Genomic DNA, 17,802 nt, shown 5'->3' with positions numbered 1-17,802 from the left:
CTTGCTTTCTTTCTTTCTTGCTTTCTTACTTGCTTTCTTGCTTGCTTGCTTGCTTTCTTTCTTACTTGCTTTCTTGCTTTCTTGCTTGCTTTCTTTCTTTCTTTCTTGCTTTCTTCTTGCTTGCTTGCTTGCTTTCTTTCTTGCTTGCTTTCTTTCTTTCTTGCTTTCTTACTTGCTTTCTTGCTTTCTTTCTGCTTGCTTTTTCTTTCTTTCTTTCTTCTTGCTTGCTTGCTTGCTTTCTTGCTTGCTTGCTTTCTTGCTTCTTCCTTGCTTTCTTGCTTTCTTGCTTTCTTGCTTGCTTGCTTGCTTGCTTTCTTTCTTGCTTGCTTTCTTTCTTCCTTGTTCTTGCTTTCTTTCTTTCTTTCTTTCTTGCTTGCTTTCTTTCTGGCTTGCTTTCTGGCTTGCTTTCTTGCTTGCTTCTTTCTGGCTTGCTTCTGCTTGCTTTCTGGCTTTCTTTCTTGCTTGCTTTCTGGCTTTCTTTCTTGCTTGCTTTCTTGCTGCTTGCTTGCTTTCTTGCTTGCTTGCTTTCTTGCTTCTTCCTTGCTTTCTTGCTTTCTTGCTTTCTTGCTTTCTTGCTTGCTTGCTTGCTTGCTTTCTTTCTTGCTTGCTTTCTTTCTTCCTTGCTTTCTTGCTTGCTTTCTTGCTTTCTTCCTTGCTTTCTTGCTTTCTTGCTTTCTTTCTTGCTTGCTTGCTTGCTTTCTTTCTTGCTTTGCTTTCTTTCTTGCTTGCTTTCTTGCTTTCTTTCTTGCTTGCTTGCTTGCTTTCTTTCTTGCTTTTTCTTTCTTTCTTTCTTTCTTGCTTGCTTTCTTGCTTGCTTGCTTTCTTGCTTCTTCCTTGCTTTCTTGCTTTCTTGCTTTCTTTCTTGCTTGCTTGCTTGCTTTCTTTCTTTCTTGCTTGCTTCTTCCTTGCTTGCTTGCTTTCTTTCTTCTTTCTTTCTTGCTTGCTTCTTTCTGGCTTGCTTTCTGGCTTGCTTTCTTGCTTTCTTTCTGGCTTGCTTTCTGGCTTTCTTTCTGCTTGCTTTCTTGCTTGCTTGCTTGCTTTTCTTGCTTTCTTGCTTTCTTGCTTGCTTTCTTTCTTTCTTGCTTTCTTACTTGCTTTCTTGCTTTCTTGCTTGCTTGCTTTTTCTTTCTTTCTTGCTTTCTTGCTTTCTTACTTGCTTCTTGCTTTCTTGCTTGCTTGCTTGCTTTCTTGCTGCTTGCTTCTTGCTTTCTTCCTTGCTTTCTTGCTTTCTTGCATTCTTGCTTTCTTGCTTGCTTGCTTGCTTTCTTTGTTGCTTTCTTTCTTTCTTTCTTTCTTGCTTGCTTTCTTTCTGGCTTGCTTTCTGGCTTGCTTTCTTGCTTGCTTTCTTTCTGGCTTGCTTTCTGGCTTTCTTTGCTTGCTTGCTTTCTTGCTTTCTTGCTTTCTTGCTTTCTTGCTTGCTTTCTTGCTTGCTTGCTTTCTTCCTTGCTTTCTTGCTTTCTTTCTTGCTTGCTTGCTTTTGCTTTCTTTCTTTCTTGCTTTCTTGCTTTCTTTCTTTCTTCTTGCTTTTTCTTTCTTTCTTTCTTGCTTTTTCTTTCTTCTTTCTTTCTTGCTTGCTTGCTTTCTTGCTTGCTTGCTTTCTTGCTTTCTTGCTTGCTTTCTTGCTTTCTTGCTTGCTTGCTTGCTTGCTTGCTTGCTTTCTTTCTTGCTTGCTTTCTTTCTTCCTTCTTTCTTGCTTTCTTTCTTTCTTTCTTCTTGCTTGCTTTCTTTCTGGTTTGCTTTCTGGCTTGCTTTCTTTCTGGCTTGCTTTCTGGCTTTCTTTCTTGCTTTCTTTCTTGCTTGCTTGCTTGCTTTCTTGCTTTCTTGCTTTCTTGCTTGCTTTCTTGCTTGCTTTCTTGCTTGCTTTCTTGCTTTCTTTCTTGCTTGCTTGCTTTCTCCGTCTCTTGTCCCCACAACAACACTCCACAACTCTATAAAAATTGAACTAGAATGGTAAATTAAAAAAAGAATATTATGAGAAATAATGTCGTTAGTCTCTCAGCACAAGTTTGAATTCAGCAGCTGTTCCTCCAGACAAACAAACGTCTTGATGAAAGGTGGAGGACAGGTGGGGGACAGGTGGGGGACAGGTGGAGGACAGGTGGGGGACAGGTGGATGACAGGTGGGGGAAAGGTGGAGGACAGGTGGAGGACAGGTGGGGGACAGGTGGGGGACAGGTGGGGACAGGTGGAGGACAGGTGGGGGACAGATGGGGGACAGGTGGAGGACAGGTGGGGACAGGTGGAGGACAGGTGGGAGACAGGTGGGGGACTGGTGGGGGGACTGGTGGGGGACAGGTGGGGGACAGGTGGAGGACAGGTGGGGGACAGGTGGGGGACAGGTGGGGGACAGGTGGAGGACAGGTGGATGACAGGTGGGGGACAGGTGGAGGACAGGTGGCGGACTGGTGGCGGACTGGTGGGGGATAGGTGGGGGACAGATGGGGGACAGGTGGGCTGCAACGGCTGCTGTGTCCGAGCTACAAGTCTAATGAGGTGTGATGATATTTTATTGGTCTGTAAATGTTGAAAAGAGACGAGCCGGAGAAGCAAAACACCCGAAACGCTCGACTTACGGCGAGTAGCCTCTACTCGACCAATCAGAAACGTGCCCCCCCCCCCCGAGCAGGGACCGGAACTTAATTTAGACCCCGGTCCCCGCAGTGGAAACGGCGAGTTCCTCCACAGGGTCCTAGTTCCGTGGTAAAGTGTGACGGGGCTGTGAACGCTGCCGTCCACCTGCTGGTAGAAAGAGTGTGTTTGTGTTGCAGGAGTGGAAGGAGCGCTACGGAAACCAGAGGACGACTACACCGCGAGGAACAGGAGCAGCCACGAAATGAAGGAGACCAGTTACTCGGACGCCGTGGCCCCCAGCAACAACAGACCCCCGGCGGCTGAACCTGTGTGACCCTCTGCTGTTAGTAACCAGCTGTTTGTTGAACAGAGGCCAAGTATTCCCGCTCTGGGAGTCGGCCGGAGAGGGACTGCGTCGAGCTGCTGCAGGACGCCGAGCCTTTAGACTTCAACGCCGACACTCTGACGGACGACCTGGACGCGGAGTCCTAAATGTAAATGCTCTGTATTTGTATAGCGCCTTTCTAGTCTTTTTGACCACTCAAAGCACTTTTACACTACATCTGCATTCACCAGTCACACACATTCATACACTGAGCCTAAGTGCTCAAACGGAAACTAACATTCACACTCATTCATACACTGGCGGAACAGCCTCCAGGGCAATTCGGGGTTCAGTATCTTGCCCAAGGACACTTCGACACGCAACCAGGGGGAGCCAGGGATTGAACCGCCGACCTTCCGATTAACGGCCAACCCGCTCTACCTCCTGAGCCACAGCCGTCCTCCAGGTAAACTTCCTGTTTCCATGGTAATTAAAGGTAGGCGAGACTGCGGTCCGCCTGGGGGGGTCAGACACGCCTGGACCTCATGCAGGAGCCTCCTTCAGCACATGTGTGATTTGTTTTCTGCTGCTGTCATTCAAAATGTTCTGCTGAGCTTGGGCTTTGACCCGCCAACCACCCCGTCCTGCCGCCGTACGGACTTTACCGCTCTTCATAATACGTCTCCTGACTCGTGGAAATGGTAAATGTCCCGGTGCAGAAATGAACAAGTTAATCGATTAATAGATTGTGTTGTTTAATTCCCAATTTTTGCAAAATCAATTTCACTGTTTTATCCACAAACTCTTTCCCATTATCTGATGATATTCGATCTGGAAGTCCCCACCTGCTTATGACCTCTCTACACAAAAACTTGGCAACCGACTGAGCGTCTTTCCACTTGGTTGGACAGGCCTCCGGCCATCGTGAAAATCTATCCACAACACTAGCATGTATCTTTTCCCTTCAACTGGTTTTATCATATCGACAAAGTCAACAACTAACTCACGCATAGGACCCCTTGGGTGGGAATGTAACCAGGAGGAACAGTCACACCCTGCAGACATTATTTTTCAGATTGTACACCTGCCTACGACATAATCAATCTGTTCAAGCAAATATGGTGCCCAAAAACCATACTCCTTTGTGATTTTCTCCTAACCTCCCCCTGGCAACATGAGCTAACCCATGTGCTTCCTGAATCATCAAACCTAACAGGTCCAGAGGTGCTACTATCAGTCCCTCGTGATTTCTCCAAAGACCCGTAGAATCCTTAACAGCACTCGGTCCAGCCACAACTGTTTATCAATCATAGAAGCAGCTTCCTGCATCAAATCACTTCCTTAAGCGTAATTCTGTCTTCCAAGTCCACCCCATGAGTGACCAGAAAAACCTTGCCCAATTGACAGCTTTTGCAGCTTCATCAGCAGCTTTGTTCCCTTGTGTCACTCTTGACGCATCTGTTTTATGAGCTGCACACTTAGCTATCGCTATCTCTTTAGGCCTCATCATAGCATGCAACAGTTTTATTATTTGTGCGTGATGTTGTATTGGAGAACCATCCGTTCTCTTAAACCCCCGACCTTTCCACACTGCTCCAAACAAAATGACATACATTATGTGCATATGCCGAATCAGTATATATTGTCACTCGCTGTCCGTCTGCTAACAACACTCTTCTGTTAGCTCCACAAGTTCTGCAAGCTGTGCAGACGCAGGCTGTGGTATTACTTCAGCTTTTCAACAACAAGTCCAGTTCCTTGAGCTTTTACTACTGCATAGCCAGCACACAATTTATCTCCCACACGATAACAAGACCCATCAGTCCAATACTCCAGGTCTGCCTCACGTAGTGGAAGGGCTTGCAAGTCTGATCTAAGCCTTGTGTAGCCTTGCCCCTACCTGTGCCTGCCACTTCCTGTCACCTTTGCCCTCTATATATACAACCATGTGCATCTAATCACTGCCACCCAGTGTCCAAAATACCATATAAATATATCTAAACAAAAATAAATATCATACATAAATGGCTCCTACACAGCCAACGGCCCCTAATTGTCTTATATAACAATTACCAAAAAATAATTAAAAGGAGCTAAATACACTACACCTTTTTTTCCTTGTTGGCAATTAATCTTCTTTAGTGATTCCTCTGTCTTCTTTTTTTCAAAATAGTCATTTTAGGGCCAGGGGTTCCAGAACATGGCACCTGTTGGGATCTGGTCTTTACCACCAGTCCTTGCTGTATCTAAATCTCAGTCTCTTTAATCAGACATATCTATCATTAAGATTCAAAACGTGGAGGAATGAATCGATGAACATAAAAAGAAAAGATGTGATTAATATTATAAATATGAACAGTTTTTACAGCTTCTTCCAGATTAGCAGGGTGAGATAAATAATGTTCCATTTCCTTCATCAGTCTTCATCAGGTAGGTAGAGACTGTTTCACCAGTTGAAGTTGTGATGAATCCTTTTCTAACAAATTCTCACTCCCAAATTGTTACAATATGTTTGTCAGTAACCTTTTGTAACATAAATAAAACATCTAATATTGACACAGGAAATGAAAATCGGGTTTCTGTCTCTCCATCCACCCAACCGCCTCCTTACTTGGACTTTTCTGAAAAATATCCGACTCTTTTTTTAAATTTTAGGCTATTTATTAATCATATTAATGGACATCTTAGCTTTTCAGCAATGTATATATGAATTAGCCCAAGGCTATTTTACATCTGTAGTCCCTCGTCAGGGAGATGCACCTACCTTTAGCATTAAAAATCGACTCACACTTGCATCATTTAGTTCGGGTGAATAGCACTAAAGTTCGTTTTCCCCTTGTTGCGGCACGGGTGCGCATCAAAAGGGGACCAAACAAGGAGGTCTCGGTACGCTTTCAAACGAACTCTGGTGCGGTTCGCTTGTGGTGTGAAAGCAAATGAACCAAACACAGGATTTTATGATAGCAGAAATGTGACCTGAGCATTATTTCCTAAGCTAAACCACTAATAAATCCATCTGCTGACAGCGACATGTGTTCAGCATCATTTATCTGTATAAGCCGCTATGTTTATAAAAATCATTTTATAAGGTATAGCCTACTTGTCAGCGCAGGTATTTCCCTGATTAATAGGTTAAAATCTGTTAGAAAGGAGTGCCAGTAGTATCTACTCCGTTTACCCTGTCATTCATTACTGACGGTGCACTATAGGCTAATAAGCCCTGAATTATTACTGTAGCCTGCTACATGTCCTGTCTTTACCGTAGCCTATTATTCATAACAGGCTATGTGGTTGATCTGCGTCTAACGTTACTAATCATGCTTATAATAATTATTAATTTGTGAGCTCTTTGCGATACAGATCAGAAGCACAAACTTCTGTCAGTCACCGGAGTTTGATTTCCCCACGTGGGTCTTGATAAATCTGTCCAATCAACAAGTCACCTGTAAGTAACGTCATGGTTACTTCTTTTGGTTTGTTTCTAAAACTGTAGTGTGAACCGGACCAGAACTGAATGCAGCAGAGTATCATTGTTTCCACTTGGTCCAAATGAACCGAACTACGGGTGTGAAAGCGCCTGTAGACATTTGTTTTGGCACTCTACTTATTTTATATTTTGTCAGGATGTATGAACATTTATTGATATTTATATATTCAGGTTTCAGCTTGTTCTGGCAGAATGTCCTTTTGGGGGTTTTCAATAAAAGCAACACTGTAATCATTTTTTCTTTATCAGTTTTATGTTGTTTCTGGCTAAATTTCACACTAATACAAAATTATTTATTTTAGAACAAAAAGTTTCCCCTCCAACAAAACGTCTCTGAAGATGTTTATTGTCTGTGCTGGCTTGAAGGTCTTTCTGTGAGATCTTTATTTTATTGTTCTGTTATTGTGCCCTCTCGCTAAATGTACCTCTGTATCTCTTATGTGTTGTATGCAGTGTTGTGATTTATGAATTATGTTGCTTTGACATTACTTTTCTATTAATAAAGAAATAAAGTCCAATGCAGTCAGACTTCTCTCTGCAGACAGTGGAGTCGCTCCCTGCTGGCTGTTAGAAAGGATGCAGGTTTAAGGCTCTTCCTTAGTTACTTCCCTTTTCAGACCCGGAGGTTCCTGGTTGGTACAGACTGTCTGTTCACTCTTCTTGCTCGTGTGGGTCTGCTTTTTATTTCTAAATTCTTTTCAGTCTTTGTTGATAGTTGTCCGTTTGCTTCCATAGAGTTGGATTTACGTTTCACTTCTGGTCCTTCTCGGATTATCTGCTTTTTCGCTTTGTGAGGAACCCTGGATGTTTAATGTGTGGGTTTTTTTCTTTTGGATGGAGCCTAATTCCCTCTGTGGAATTAGGTTAGGGTCTTGTTTTGCTGTGGACTACTTCACTTGGAGTTTTGGACATTGCACACGTTAGTTATACACTTTGTTGAATACCCAGACCTCCCCGCGTTTGTATCTGAGCACACGGCCTGAAATGTGACTTCCTGTGGTAAAACATTAAACAGCAGGTTTGAACTTGTCCACCACTTTGGGTTTATGTAGCTCAGAAGATGCACAGTTGGCTTTTCATTACTGAACTTCATTCTCTGCAATAGTTGTATTGTTTTTCTCTATTCTTTTATTATTCTTATAAAACTTGAATCTGTCTATTACCTATTTATACATTTATGTACGTCAACTGTTTGTCTAAGTGTAGCACCTTATCACCAAAGCAAAGTCCTCGAATTCCCCAAAAACTACTTGGCAACAAAGCTCCTTCTGATTCTGATTACCAAACACCAGTACAGTGGGTACGGAAAGTATTCAGACCCCTTTAAATTTTTCACTCTTTGTTTCATTGCAGCCATTTTCCAAAAATCAAAAAAGTTCATTTTATTTCTCAGTAATGTACACTCAGCACCCCATCTTGACAGAAAAAAACAGAAATGTAGAAATTTTTGCAAATTTATTAAAAAAGAAAAACTGAAATATCACATGGTCATAAGTATTCAGACCCTTTGCTCAGTATTTAGTAGAAGCACCCTTTTGATCTAATACAGCCATGAGTCGTTTTGGGAAAGATGCAACAAGTTTTTCACATCTGGATTTGGGTATCCTCTGCCATTCCTCCTTGCAGATCCTCTCCAGTTCTGTCAGGTTGGATGGTAAACGTTGGTGGACAGCCATTTTCAGGTCTCTCCAGAGATGCTCAATTGGGTTTAAGTCAGGGCTCTGGCTGGGCCATTCAAGAACAGCCACGGAGTTGTTGTGAAGCCACTCCTTCGTTATTTTAGCGGTGTGCTTAGGGTCATTGTCTTGTTGGAAGGTAAACCTTCGGCCCAGTCTGAGGTCCAGAGCACTCTGGAAAAGGTTTTCGTCCAGGATATCCCTGTACTTGGCCGCATTCATCTTTCCCTCGATTGCAACCAGTCGTCCTGTCCCTGCAGCTGAAAAACACCCCCACAGCATGATGCTGCCACCACCATGCTTCACTGTTGAGACTGTATTGGACAGGTGATGAGCAGTGCCTGGTTTTCTCCACACATACCGCTTAGAATTAAGGCCAAAAGTTCTATCTTGGTCTCATCAGACCAGAGGATCTTATTTATCACCATCTTGGAGTCCTTCAGGTGTTTTTTAGCAAACTCCATGCGGTCTTTCATGTGTCTTGCACTGAGGAGAGGCTTCCGTCGGGCCACTCTGCCATAAAGCCCCGACTGGTGGATTGCTGCAGTGATGGTTGACTTACTACAACTTTCTCCCATCTCCCGACTGCATCTCTGGAGCTCAGCCACAGTGACCTTTGGGTTCTTCTTTACCTCTCTCACCAAGGCTCTTCTCCCCCGATAGCTCAGTTTGGCCGGACGGCCGCTCTAGGAAGGGTTCTGGTCGTCCCAAACGTCTTCCATTTGAGGATTATGGAGGCCACTGTGCTCTTAGGAACCTTAAGTGCAGCAGAAATTTTTTTGTAACCTTGGCCAGATCTGTGCCTTGCCACAATTCTGTCTCTGAGCTCTTCAGGCAGTTCCTTTGACCTCATGATTCTCATTTGCTCTGACATGCACTGTGAGCTGTAAGGTCTTATATAGACAGGTGTGTGGCTTTCCTAATCAAGTCCAATCAGTATAATCAAACACAGCTGGACTCAAATGAAGGTGTAGAACCATCTCAAGGATGATCAGAAGAAATAGACAGCACCTGAGTTAAATATGAGTGTCACGGCAAAGGGTCTGAATACTTATGACCATGTGATATTTCAGTTTTTCTTTTTTAATAAATTTGCTAAAAATTCTACATTTCTGTTTTTTTCTGTCAAGATGGGGTGCTGAGTGTACATTACTGAGAAATAAAATGAACTTTTTTGATTTTTGGAAAATGGCTGCAATGAAACAAAGAGTGAAAAATTTAAAGGGGTCTGAATACTTTCCGTACCCACTGTAACTAACTGAGATAAACTCACGAGTCATTAGCAAACTGTACGTTTTAAGCGGTTGCTTACTTTAAAAAACTAACCTTCATCTGGGTGATCACAGGGAGAGGTGATTATTTGATTGACACACAGACTGACAGGAGACAGACAGAAACACTCGGAACTATTATGGCATAGCCAGCAATAAAACTGTTCAATTACTGGCATTTATAGGTGGAAAAACGTTTGGTTATTGATACCTCATTCCAGGTGTCAATCCAATTAATACTTTTTATAATATTAATAATTTAATTAATTTTACTCTAATAATTTATAGCTAATAACCAAACCTTTCTCTACCTGAATCCCAGAAGACACGCTGCAGCAGCATTAATGCTGACAAGAATATTTTTACTCTGATGCAAATATGTTTATTTCAGTCCATTTTAGTGAAGAATACAAAAAGTAACATTCAGTTATTCACAATCCAGCAGAGGAACAGTCTGGAGAGTCACTGCAGTCTCTGCTACCTGTCTCTGAGACTGTTTCTGTGAAATCATGTGACCACAGGGCGTCCTCCCTCTCTGCTGATACAAACTGATCTCTGCTCTGTCTCCTCAGCATCAGAGATCTCTGTGCAGCCAACAGGTGAACAGCAGGTGAGAGCACTTAAATACTTTAAGACGTCCAGATCAGGAGTTAACAGCAGATAGTAAGTGCAGGAAACTTGTACTTAATGTATGAAGTATTCCTCCAGACAGACAGGTGATATTTCCTCAGTAAGTGCAGCAGATGAAGTTTCACTCTGAAACATGTTGTTGATCTGTGAACTGTGAAGCTGTTTCTGTTTAAAACTCTAAACTGTCACTTCATGTCATCAGTGAGAGAGTAAACAGCCACGTGATGAAATACAGCAGTGATAGTGAAGGTCAGGGGCGATTACGGGCTGTTTGGGCCACATAAAATCACAGAGCGGGGTCAGCGCATGCTGAGGCGCAGAGTCAACAGCTACAGACCTCCAAACGTGGTGTGGCCTTCGCATTAGCTCAGGAACAGTGCATAGAGAGCTTCATGGAAGGGGTTTCCATGGCCAAACAGTTGCATCCAAGCCTTACATCAGCAGTGGTGAAGCGGTGTACTGAAAACTTTTGCAATATAGTATATAGTGATGTTCCGATCGATCGTAAAGTATCGATATTTCTGATACCAACGTTTCCTGCTCTAGGATCGATACTCATGTAAAATGATCGATATCTGAACTCACTTGAGTGAGTGTGTGTTTTATCATAAGTATCTTACTGTCACCAGGATGGTCTAATTATACTCTGTTGATAGGAACTACTTCTCCTTCCGCCTGTCAAAGTCATGCTTGCGTTATGGCTCTGTGACAGAGCTCCTTTGAAGTGAGCAGCTGCAGCTCTTTACATTTCACTTTTACATTGAATCCTGACTCTTGCTGACTGTAAAAACAGTCACGTCTGGCTGTATTTTAGCTGTGAAGGTAATAATGTTGTGTGTGATGTGTGTGCAAAGACAGTGAAATACTTTGGCAACACTGCAAACTTCGCTAAGGCTAGAATAATATTTTGAGACAAAAGTCGTAATATTAAAGAGGTGGTATTCTGCTTTTTGGCTTTGTCCTTTATTGAGTTATATTCCCTTTTATTTGTGCATGTAATAGGTTTGCAAAAAGTCCAGCCCAAAGTGAGTTCCCATCTCCCACAGAAAACTCTGCTCTGAACTGAAAACAGCTCATTTATAGTCCAGCCTTTACTTCCGCTTTCTTGTGATGTCACAAGAAAATACGTGTCATAACGCTCGCCAAACAGCTACTCCGACACGCCCTCAGAAACAGCGAGCTGCAGCACACAGCTCTCCTCTCCCTTCCAAACACTAGCTACCCTCCAGGCAGTCAGTGGACATAAAGTTGTTCCTGTGATGTAGAGACAGAGCTCAGTTAAAACTTTATGGATACAGATTAATAACTCACCGCTCTGAAACTCTCCATGTCCATGTTGCCAAGCCGGTCGGCAACACGTACGGCTGAACCCGAGCTGTTTACCGGCTTCTCGCTGACCCGCCCTTCTCTGCTTCTGATTGGCTAGTAGTCCTTTTGTTTATTTATTTAGATTTATGATTAGACATATAGTCAATAAAAATACAAGTATATCTTAAATTCACAATGCAATCTATAAAATCATTATCACAATTTTTCCAACTATTGACACACAAGCAAGATAAACAGACACACCTCTGTCTATATTTGTCTCTCTCTTACCCCTGCCATCGCCTCCCTCATCCTTTCCCCATTAATGTTTCCTTCTCAAATTATTTCCCACACTTTTTTGAACCTGGTATCTTGTTTCCTCTGTGAGCGTCTCCCTCTTATTTTCTGGTAGCAGTCAGCCTTGGCAGCGGCTGCAGCTACAGCAGGTCAGTCGTAGTGAGTCAGTCCCAAATACTGTCAGCAATCTTTCCATCTTGTCATGGTCACATATTTGTTTCATCAGCTATAATATATATCTTATGTTTGTTTTAATATCTGTAGTCACAGATCACCTCCAGTAGCATCAGCAGCAACAACAGCAGCAACCACCCCTCGCCAGCAACTGTTCCCTGTAAGTTATGTCAGCCCACAGTGTTTTAAAGCTAGAGCTGGGTATTCACTGTGTCCCAGCATTTGCTGATGTATCGATACAGAAGCATCACTATACGCATATCAGCAAGGAATACATCACAATATATTTCTGTATCGATATTGTCAGAACAGCCCTATTTAAATCCTTGTTCCATGAGCACCTTTTATACTTTGAGCACCGGCTGCTCAGAGGTCTCTGCACAGCCCTGGTCATAATAGTCTGCCCCTCTGCTGTGCATTACTGCTCTGCTGATATGGTAGGCTATCCCCTTTATGGCACATTTCTACTCCTGCGTAGGGTCTACGTGCGTAGCCAGGCATTTATACTTATGCATCGGTGTCTCCGTCATTCTGCAATTACATCCCCAAACACTAGCTGCCAGTAGCACTACAGCATACACTGTGTTGACTTTAGCCGTCCGAGCAGGCTAACTTCCGGTTTAGCCCTCCGCTAACATGAATGGGGGTTAAATTATATACATTCAGCTGCTGTAGACATTTCAGATGTTATCGACCGAATGGATCACATTCTGATAGTGAAACGAGTCATTTCGCTCGGGTTGTGATGGTCAAATACATTGATCCACCGTGTTACAGCCGCTGGTTTGGCCACTTGTAAAAGTTACTTCAAAGCACGGGGCACTTCCTGTCGATTCGGAGGCATTGCGAGGCTACCCAGCCGACCAATCACAGCGGTCTGGTGTGTCATGTTATTCTCTCGCTACTTTGCAGTGGACTGTTATCTGTTTGTACAGCAAATAAACTGACCAACAACATTTAAAGGTTCACTGTGTAAAATTTCTGAGGATCTATCGACAGAAATGCAATCTATAACTATGTTTTCAGTGGTGTGTAAAGACCTTACATAATGAAGCGTTATGTTTTTATTACCTGAGAATGAGACATTTATATCTACATAATGAATCATCATGTTTCTACAGTAGCTGAAAAAGACAAAAAGACAAACAGCGCTACAGAACGCGTTTTGCGTTTTTAAATACAGTCTATGGTTTCGTCACTGCGTTTTTCTTCCACTTCTTCAGGCAGTGCAGACACTCATCATTATGCTGAATACACATGTTAGAAGAAGAAGTAGTAGTAATATACAGCAGGGGTCTAAAATAAGTTTTGCATCAGAACAATATTTTCAACCATTAGATGGAGGATGAGAATATAAGCTATAAAATGACCTTGCATCAACATGTTGGTCAGTTAGCTCAGTCGGTAAGGCGCAGGACTCACAACCCAAGGGTTGAGGTTTTTCTCTCTTCAACAAATGGATTCTGCAGCGAATGTTTCTCAGATCACGGCATGTGCTGCACTGTTTTTTTCCCCGGTGTTTGATCCACATCCATCAACCCACAGACGCTTTTTCATTTCTCTGTATCTCCAGGCAGAGGACATTTAGGGGAATCACATTTTTCTGTCGGCTCTTTCAGAGTTGTGTCAAGCAGCTAAAGACTCTTTTAATGTCGTTCAGAGTTTTTCAAAGTAAAAGCTCAGTTCAACTCCAGATACATCATTATAGTAAACGAGCTCCTCACACCTTTATTTTTTAGGCAAAACCACTAGAGGAAGTGATTATGTGAGTAACTGTTGCTGCCATGACTGAGATCTATTTTTAAGCAAAGATTTATTTATTTATATTTTTTGTTGCTATCAAAGCACCATAATCTGGCAGTGGGCCAGATATTATTGTTGGCGGGCAGTTTTGGCGAGGGTCCATAATAATGATTAGACGAGAAAAAATAAATGGATTTAGTCCAACAGGATCTGACTGTGTTTAGTTTGTGATGTGGGGGAGGGAGGGAGCTGTTGTACTCAGCATGAGACACCAGGGGGCGTCCTCACTCCACAGAGAGAATTAATGTGTCTCCCTTGTCAATGTTTGTATAAACTTTATTTAATATGTGGTTTATAATGGACTGTGATGCAGAAACAGTGACAGTGTTTCACACTATTGGCTTACATTTTCCATGTTGTCTGTCAGTGTCAGAGTCACAATAATATCTGGTTTTACTGAATAATTCAGTAAATATCATTTTTTAATAAATCTACCTAAAGAAACCTCATATCTTGACTGGCCACTATCTGCTGTCTCAGAAGAGACACCTTTTGTGCTGTGTCAGCCACCGTAGCTGTCCTACGCTCTTTAGGGGGCAGTGGTAGACTGGATAGATGGTTGCAATTCACAACCGTCACCACTAGATGTCACTAGATGTTACACACTGAACCTTTAAGATCCAGTACCTGCTGACAGCTGCTGATAACAGCAGCACAGCTGACAGGAGGTCACTGATTGTTTTTCTTTCATCCAGAGAACCAATAAGCTGCTGTCAAGCTGTTACCATGGCAACGTGAGTAAAACTAGTTTCTACAACAACACAGAGTTTCAGAGTTTATTTTCTTGTTGAAATGCATCACGCTGCTGAATCCCATTTTACTGCATGATGTGAACATTTACAACGTGAGCAGAGTTAAGAGTGAAAACTGGAAAAGTGTCAGATTGATGTGATTATAGAAACAATTCAAATCTAAAAGAACCAGACTTTTATTATTTTATGAAACGTTAGAAGGACGCAGGTAGAAGTTGGAGAGGGAGCTTATAAAGGAAGAGTTTCATGGTCCATTACATTAAAACATTACAGCTTTATTAACCAGCCTCTGATGTACAGATACAGCATCTGAGTGTGTGAACAAACATCTACATCAGAAGTGCCTTGTTATATTCTTCATTAGCAGAAATTAATGCACAGCTGCCAGATAATAAAGGACAGTTCTTGGTGGTATAAAGACACTGAACTGCTTTAATGTGAGGTGGGGTAAGCAAGTAGAGTGATTTTATTTATTTAATTCTATGTTCAGCTCATGTCTTTACTTTTCTACAGGAACAGCTCATCCAAATATGACAACATAATTTCCAAAAGTGTTCTGATCCGATCAGGACCTCCTGCTGTCTACCAGCTGAGACCAAAGAAAGAGAACATTGGATCTCTAAGAAGAATGACTTTTGGTGAAAGAAATGTGAACAAGATAAACAAAACCATCTTGCTTGTGGGTGAAACAGGAGCAGGAAAATCTACTCTGGTCAACGCTCTGGTCAACTACGCCATGGGAGTGAAGTGGGAGGATGATGTCTGGTTTCAGATCGTAGAGGACGAGAAGAAGAAAGAGGATGGGGAGAACGAGGACGAGGAAAGAAGCCAAGCAGAGAGTCAGACATTAGATGTGATGGTGTACCAGATCTTTGGTTTTGAAGGTGAAACTCTGCCCTACTCTCTGACCATCATCGATACTCCTGGATACGGAGACACCAGAGGAATCAAACATGATGACATCGTCAGTCAAAGATTATTAGACTGGTTCCGCTCAGGAGAAGTTCATGAGATGAATGCAGTGGGTCTGGTGCTGAAAGCAACTGAGAATCGACTGAGTGACCGAATGAGGTACATCTTTGATTCAGTGGTGTCTCTGTTTGGAAAAGACATGGAGAAGAACATTGTTGCTCTCATCACACACTCAGATGGTCTGACACCTGAAAATGTTCTGAAAGCTCTCAAGACTGGAAAAATTAAATGTGCCAGAAATGAAAAGAATCAGCCTGTTTACTTCCTGTTTAATAACCGCCAGGATAAAGACAGAACAGAGGACACAGAAGCCCTTCAACATGCCGATAAAATAACAACCAGAGGAATGAGACAGTTCACAGAGTTTCTGGAAAAAACTGCACCTCAGAATCTGAAGACAACTGTTGAAGTGTTGAATTCACGAATCAGACTGACAGCCTGCATCCAAAACCTGAAAGAGAGAGTTGAGTTCACTGAACTAAAACAGAGAGAAAACCAACAGACTCAGGAAGCTCTGAAGAAATATGAAGAAGAGATGAAGAGAAATGAAGAATTCACTGTAGAAGATGATGAGATCTACAAAGTTAAAGAAAATATTGATGGTGGAAGGAGGTGGTTGTGGATGAATTATGAAGCAGCTGTCTGCTGTACAGTCTGTGAGGAGAACTGTCACTATCCTGGATGCACACTGGCCTGGTATCCTGAACACTGTGAGGTCATGAAAGGTGGCCGCTGCACTTCATGTACCAGGAAGTGTCCTGTATCAGATCATGTGAAAGAAAAGTGGATCTATGTGACCAAGACAAGGAAAGTTCAGAAGACCCAGCAAGATGTGAAAGAGAAGTATGAAAGAGGTAAAGCAGGCTGTGAGGAGACAACAAGCCTTTTGGAAACTTTAGAAAAGCAAATGGAAAAACTTCAGAAAGATAAAGATCAGATGTTGGAAAAGTCCTTTGAACATGTTGTCAGACTGGATCAGATCGCCCTGAATGTTGATTCACTGTCCACTCATGTCCACTTGGACTTCCTGATTGAGAAGATGAAGGAGAAAGGAGACGCAGAGAAGGTCCAGAAACTGGAGGAGATTAAGAGTCGAGAAGGTAAAGGAACCAGAGCAGGACTGCGGTACATGTCTGCTAAACTAACAGCAGCTGGTAAAGCTGTTAAAGCAGCAGTGATGTAGCAGGTGAACACCATCAGTGTGAGCAGCAGCTGTGTAGAAAACAAGCTCTACACTGTTGATCCAGATGTTTAAACATCACAAAAGCTTTTTCATTCTAGTTCTATGAAGTGTGATGATGATGTCATAAGTTCATGAGGAAATTCAAATGTAATCACCTTTTAAATGTCAGATGTGTACTTCCTGGAAACAGCGCCCTCTGTGGTGTGGAATGACTGCTGCTCTTCTTGTACTTCCATGTTTGCTCACCAATAGTGAGTTCAGTGTGCAGATTATCATCAGTGCTGAATCATGGCAGCAGATTTATTTGGTGTTGAACAGCTGTTAGTTTTCTCTTCTAATCATGTTTTCTCCACTATGATTGTGTTTGTGCTTGTATGAATAGACGTGTCTTATATATCCACCATGATGTCACAATGTTGAAGCTGTTGGGAAATTAAGTGAACTCATTATAAAGGAGTTTAGCCTGGAGGGGGGTTGAAACCTCTTCCTGTGTTCTGAGAGTGTTAATAATATATCTTAATATCTTTCTCAATAATAAAGAAGATTACAGTTAATGTGTGTTGTATCAAAGTCCTATAAGAGCTGAGGACAGACTGCCTCTCCTCAGTCACACCTGTGTAATGCTGATGATGCTCTGACCTGCAAACAATAAAGATCTGCTGACATTATGAATATTGTGTCATCTGGGATTTGAGTTCCAGCTCTCATCTGCACTAGACAGCAGTTTAATAATGGCAATAAACAAAATCCAAAAGGCAGGAAATCCAAGACACAGGTAAACACAGAGAAAGGGCCGCTACGCTCGAGCAGAAGACAAAGACAAACTGGCTGAAGACAAAGGAAGCAGGCAGATTTTGAGTTCCTGTTTTATTGTGAAAGGGTTTGTCTTGTACGACTGAAAGGGCAGAAAGAGACAAAGATTCCTCTGAGCAACAGTTAAATAAGAATATAAGAAGTTTAAATATGAACAGCTTCCTGTTTCAGGGTCAAGTTCACAGTAACGTCTATAAGAAGCTGGAATTAACAGACGTCTCTTCTGTCAGGCAGCACTGCGGGGACATCAACTAAATGGACGTTTTAATCATTTAATTCTTCTTTTGGGGCCAAAACTATTTCAAAATAAGCATTTCCTGAAAACATCACTATAGCAGGTGATTCCAGCCTTGAACTGTAGCGAACATATAAAAGTGTTTTCTAAATCAGTGTGCACAGAGGACGTTCCAGAAGAGAAGTCAGACAGAAAGCTGCTGCTGTGTTTGTGAAGAGTCCTGAAAGCTGATGTCCTCTGATGGATTTCTACGCTGCTTTCTTCCTGTGTCTTCGTGCTCTGAATGACTAGTTCAGATATTTCAT

The 17,802-nt window shown here is 42.4% G+C and overlaps 2 protein-coding genes across 2 annotated transcripts in view; both read left to right on the top strand.

The window, feature by feature from the left end:
* The window catches only part of LOC119914692 (G-protein coupled receptor-associated protein LMBRD2B), a gene marked incomplete at its 5' end in the record, with an annotated part of 28,267 nt that extends 24,683 nt beyond the window's left edge, over positions 1 to 3,584 (top strand). The window contains 1 exon segment of the mRNA XM_038734150.1: positions 3,363 to 3,584. Coding sequence (XP_038590078.1) covers positions 3,363 to 3,366 — 4 coding nt within the window.
* A 3,423-nt stretch (positions 3,585 to 7,007) lies between these two features.
* On the top strand, positions 7,008 to 17,121 carry LOC119914693. The gene is made up of 4 exons (XM_038734151.1): positions 7,008 to 7,051; positions 9,903 to 9,940; positions 14,238 to 14,276; positions 14,808 to 17,121. The coding sequence occupies exons 3-4, from the start codon at positions 14,269 to 14,271 to the stop codon at positions 16,447 to 16,449; spliced, it is 1,650 nt and encodes a 549-aa protein (XP_038590079.1). The 5' UTR covers positions 7,008 to 7,051; positions 9,903 to 9,940; positions 14,238 to 14,268; the 3' UTR covers positions 16,450 to 17,121.
* The last annotated feature ends 681 nt before the right edge of the window (positions 17,122 to 17,802 follow it).

This window comes from Micropterus salmoides, unplaced genomic scaffold, assembly GCF_014851395.1.
Source record: "Micropterus salmoides isolate LMB-PRFRI ecotype aquatic unplaced genomic scaffold, ASM1485139v1 Ms_hic_scaffold_20, whole genome shotgun sequence".
Taxonomy (NCBI): Eukaryota; Metazoa; Chordata; class Actinopteri; order Centrarchiformes; family Centrarchidae; genus Micropterus; species Micropterus salmoides.
Note: the sequence above shows the minus strand (reverse complement) of the source record. Positions and strands in the feature narration are given on the sequence as shown.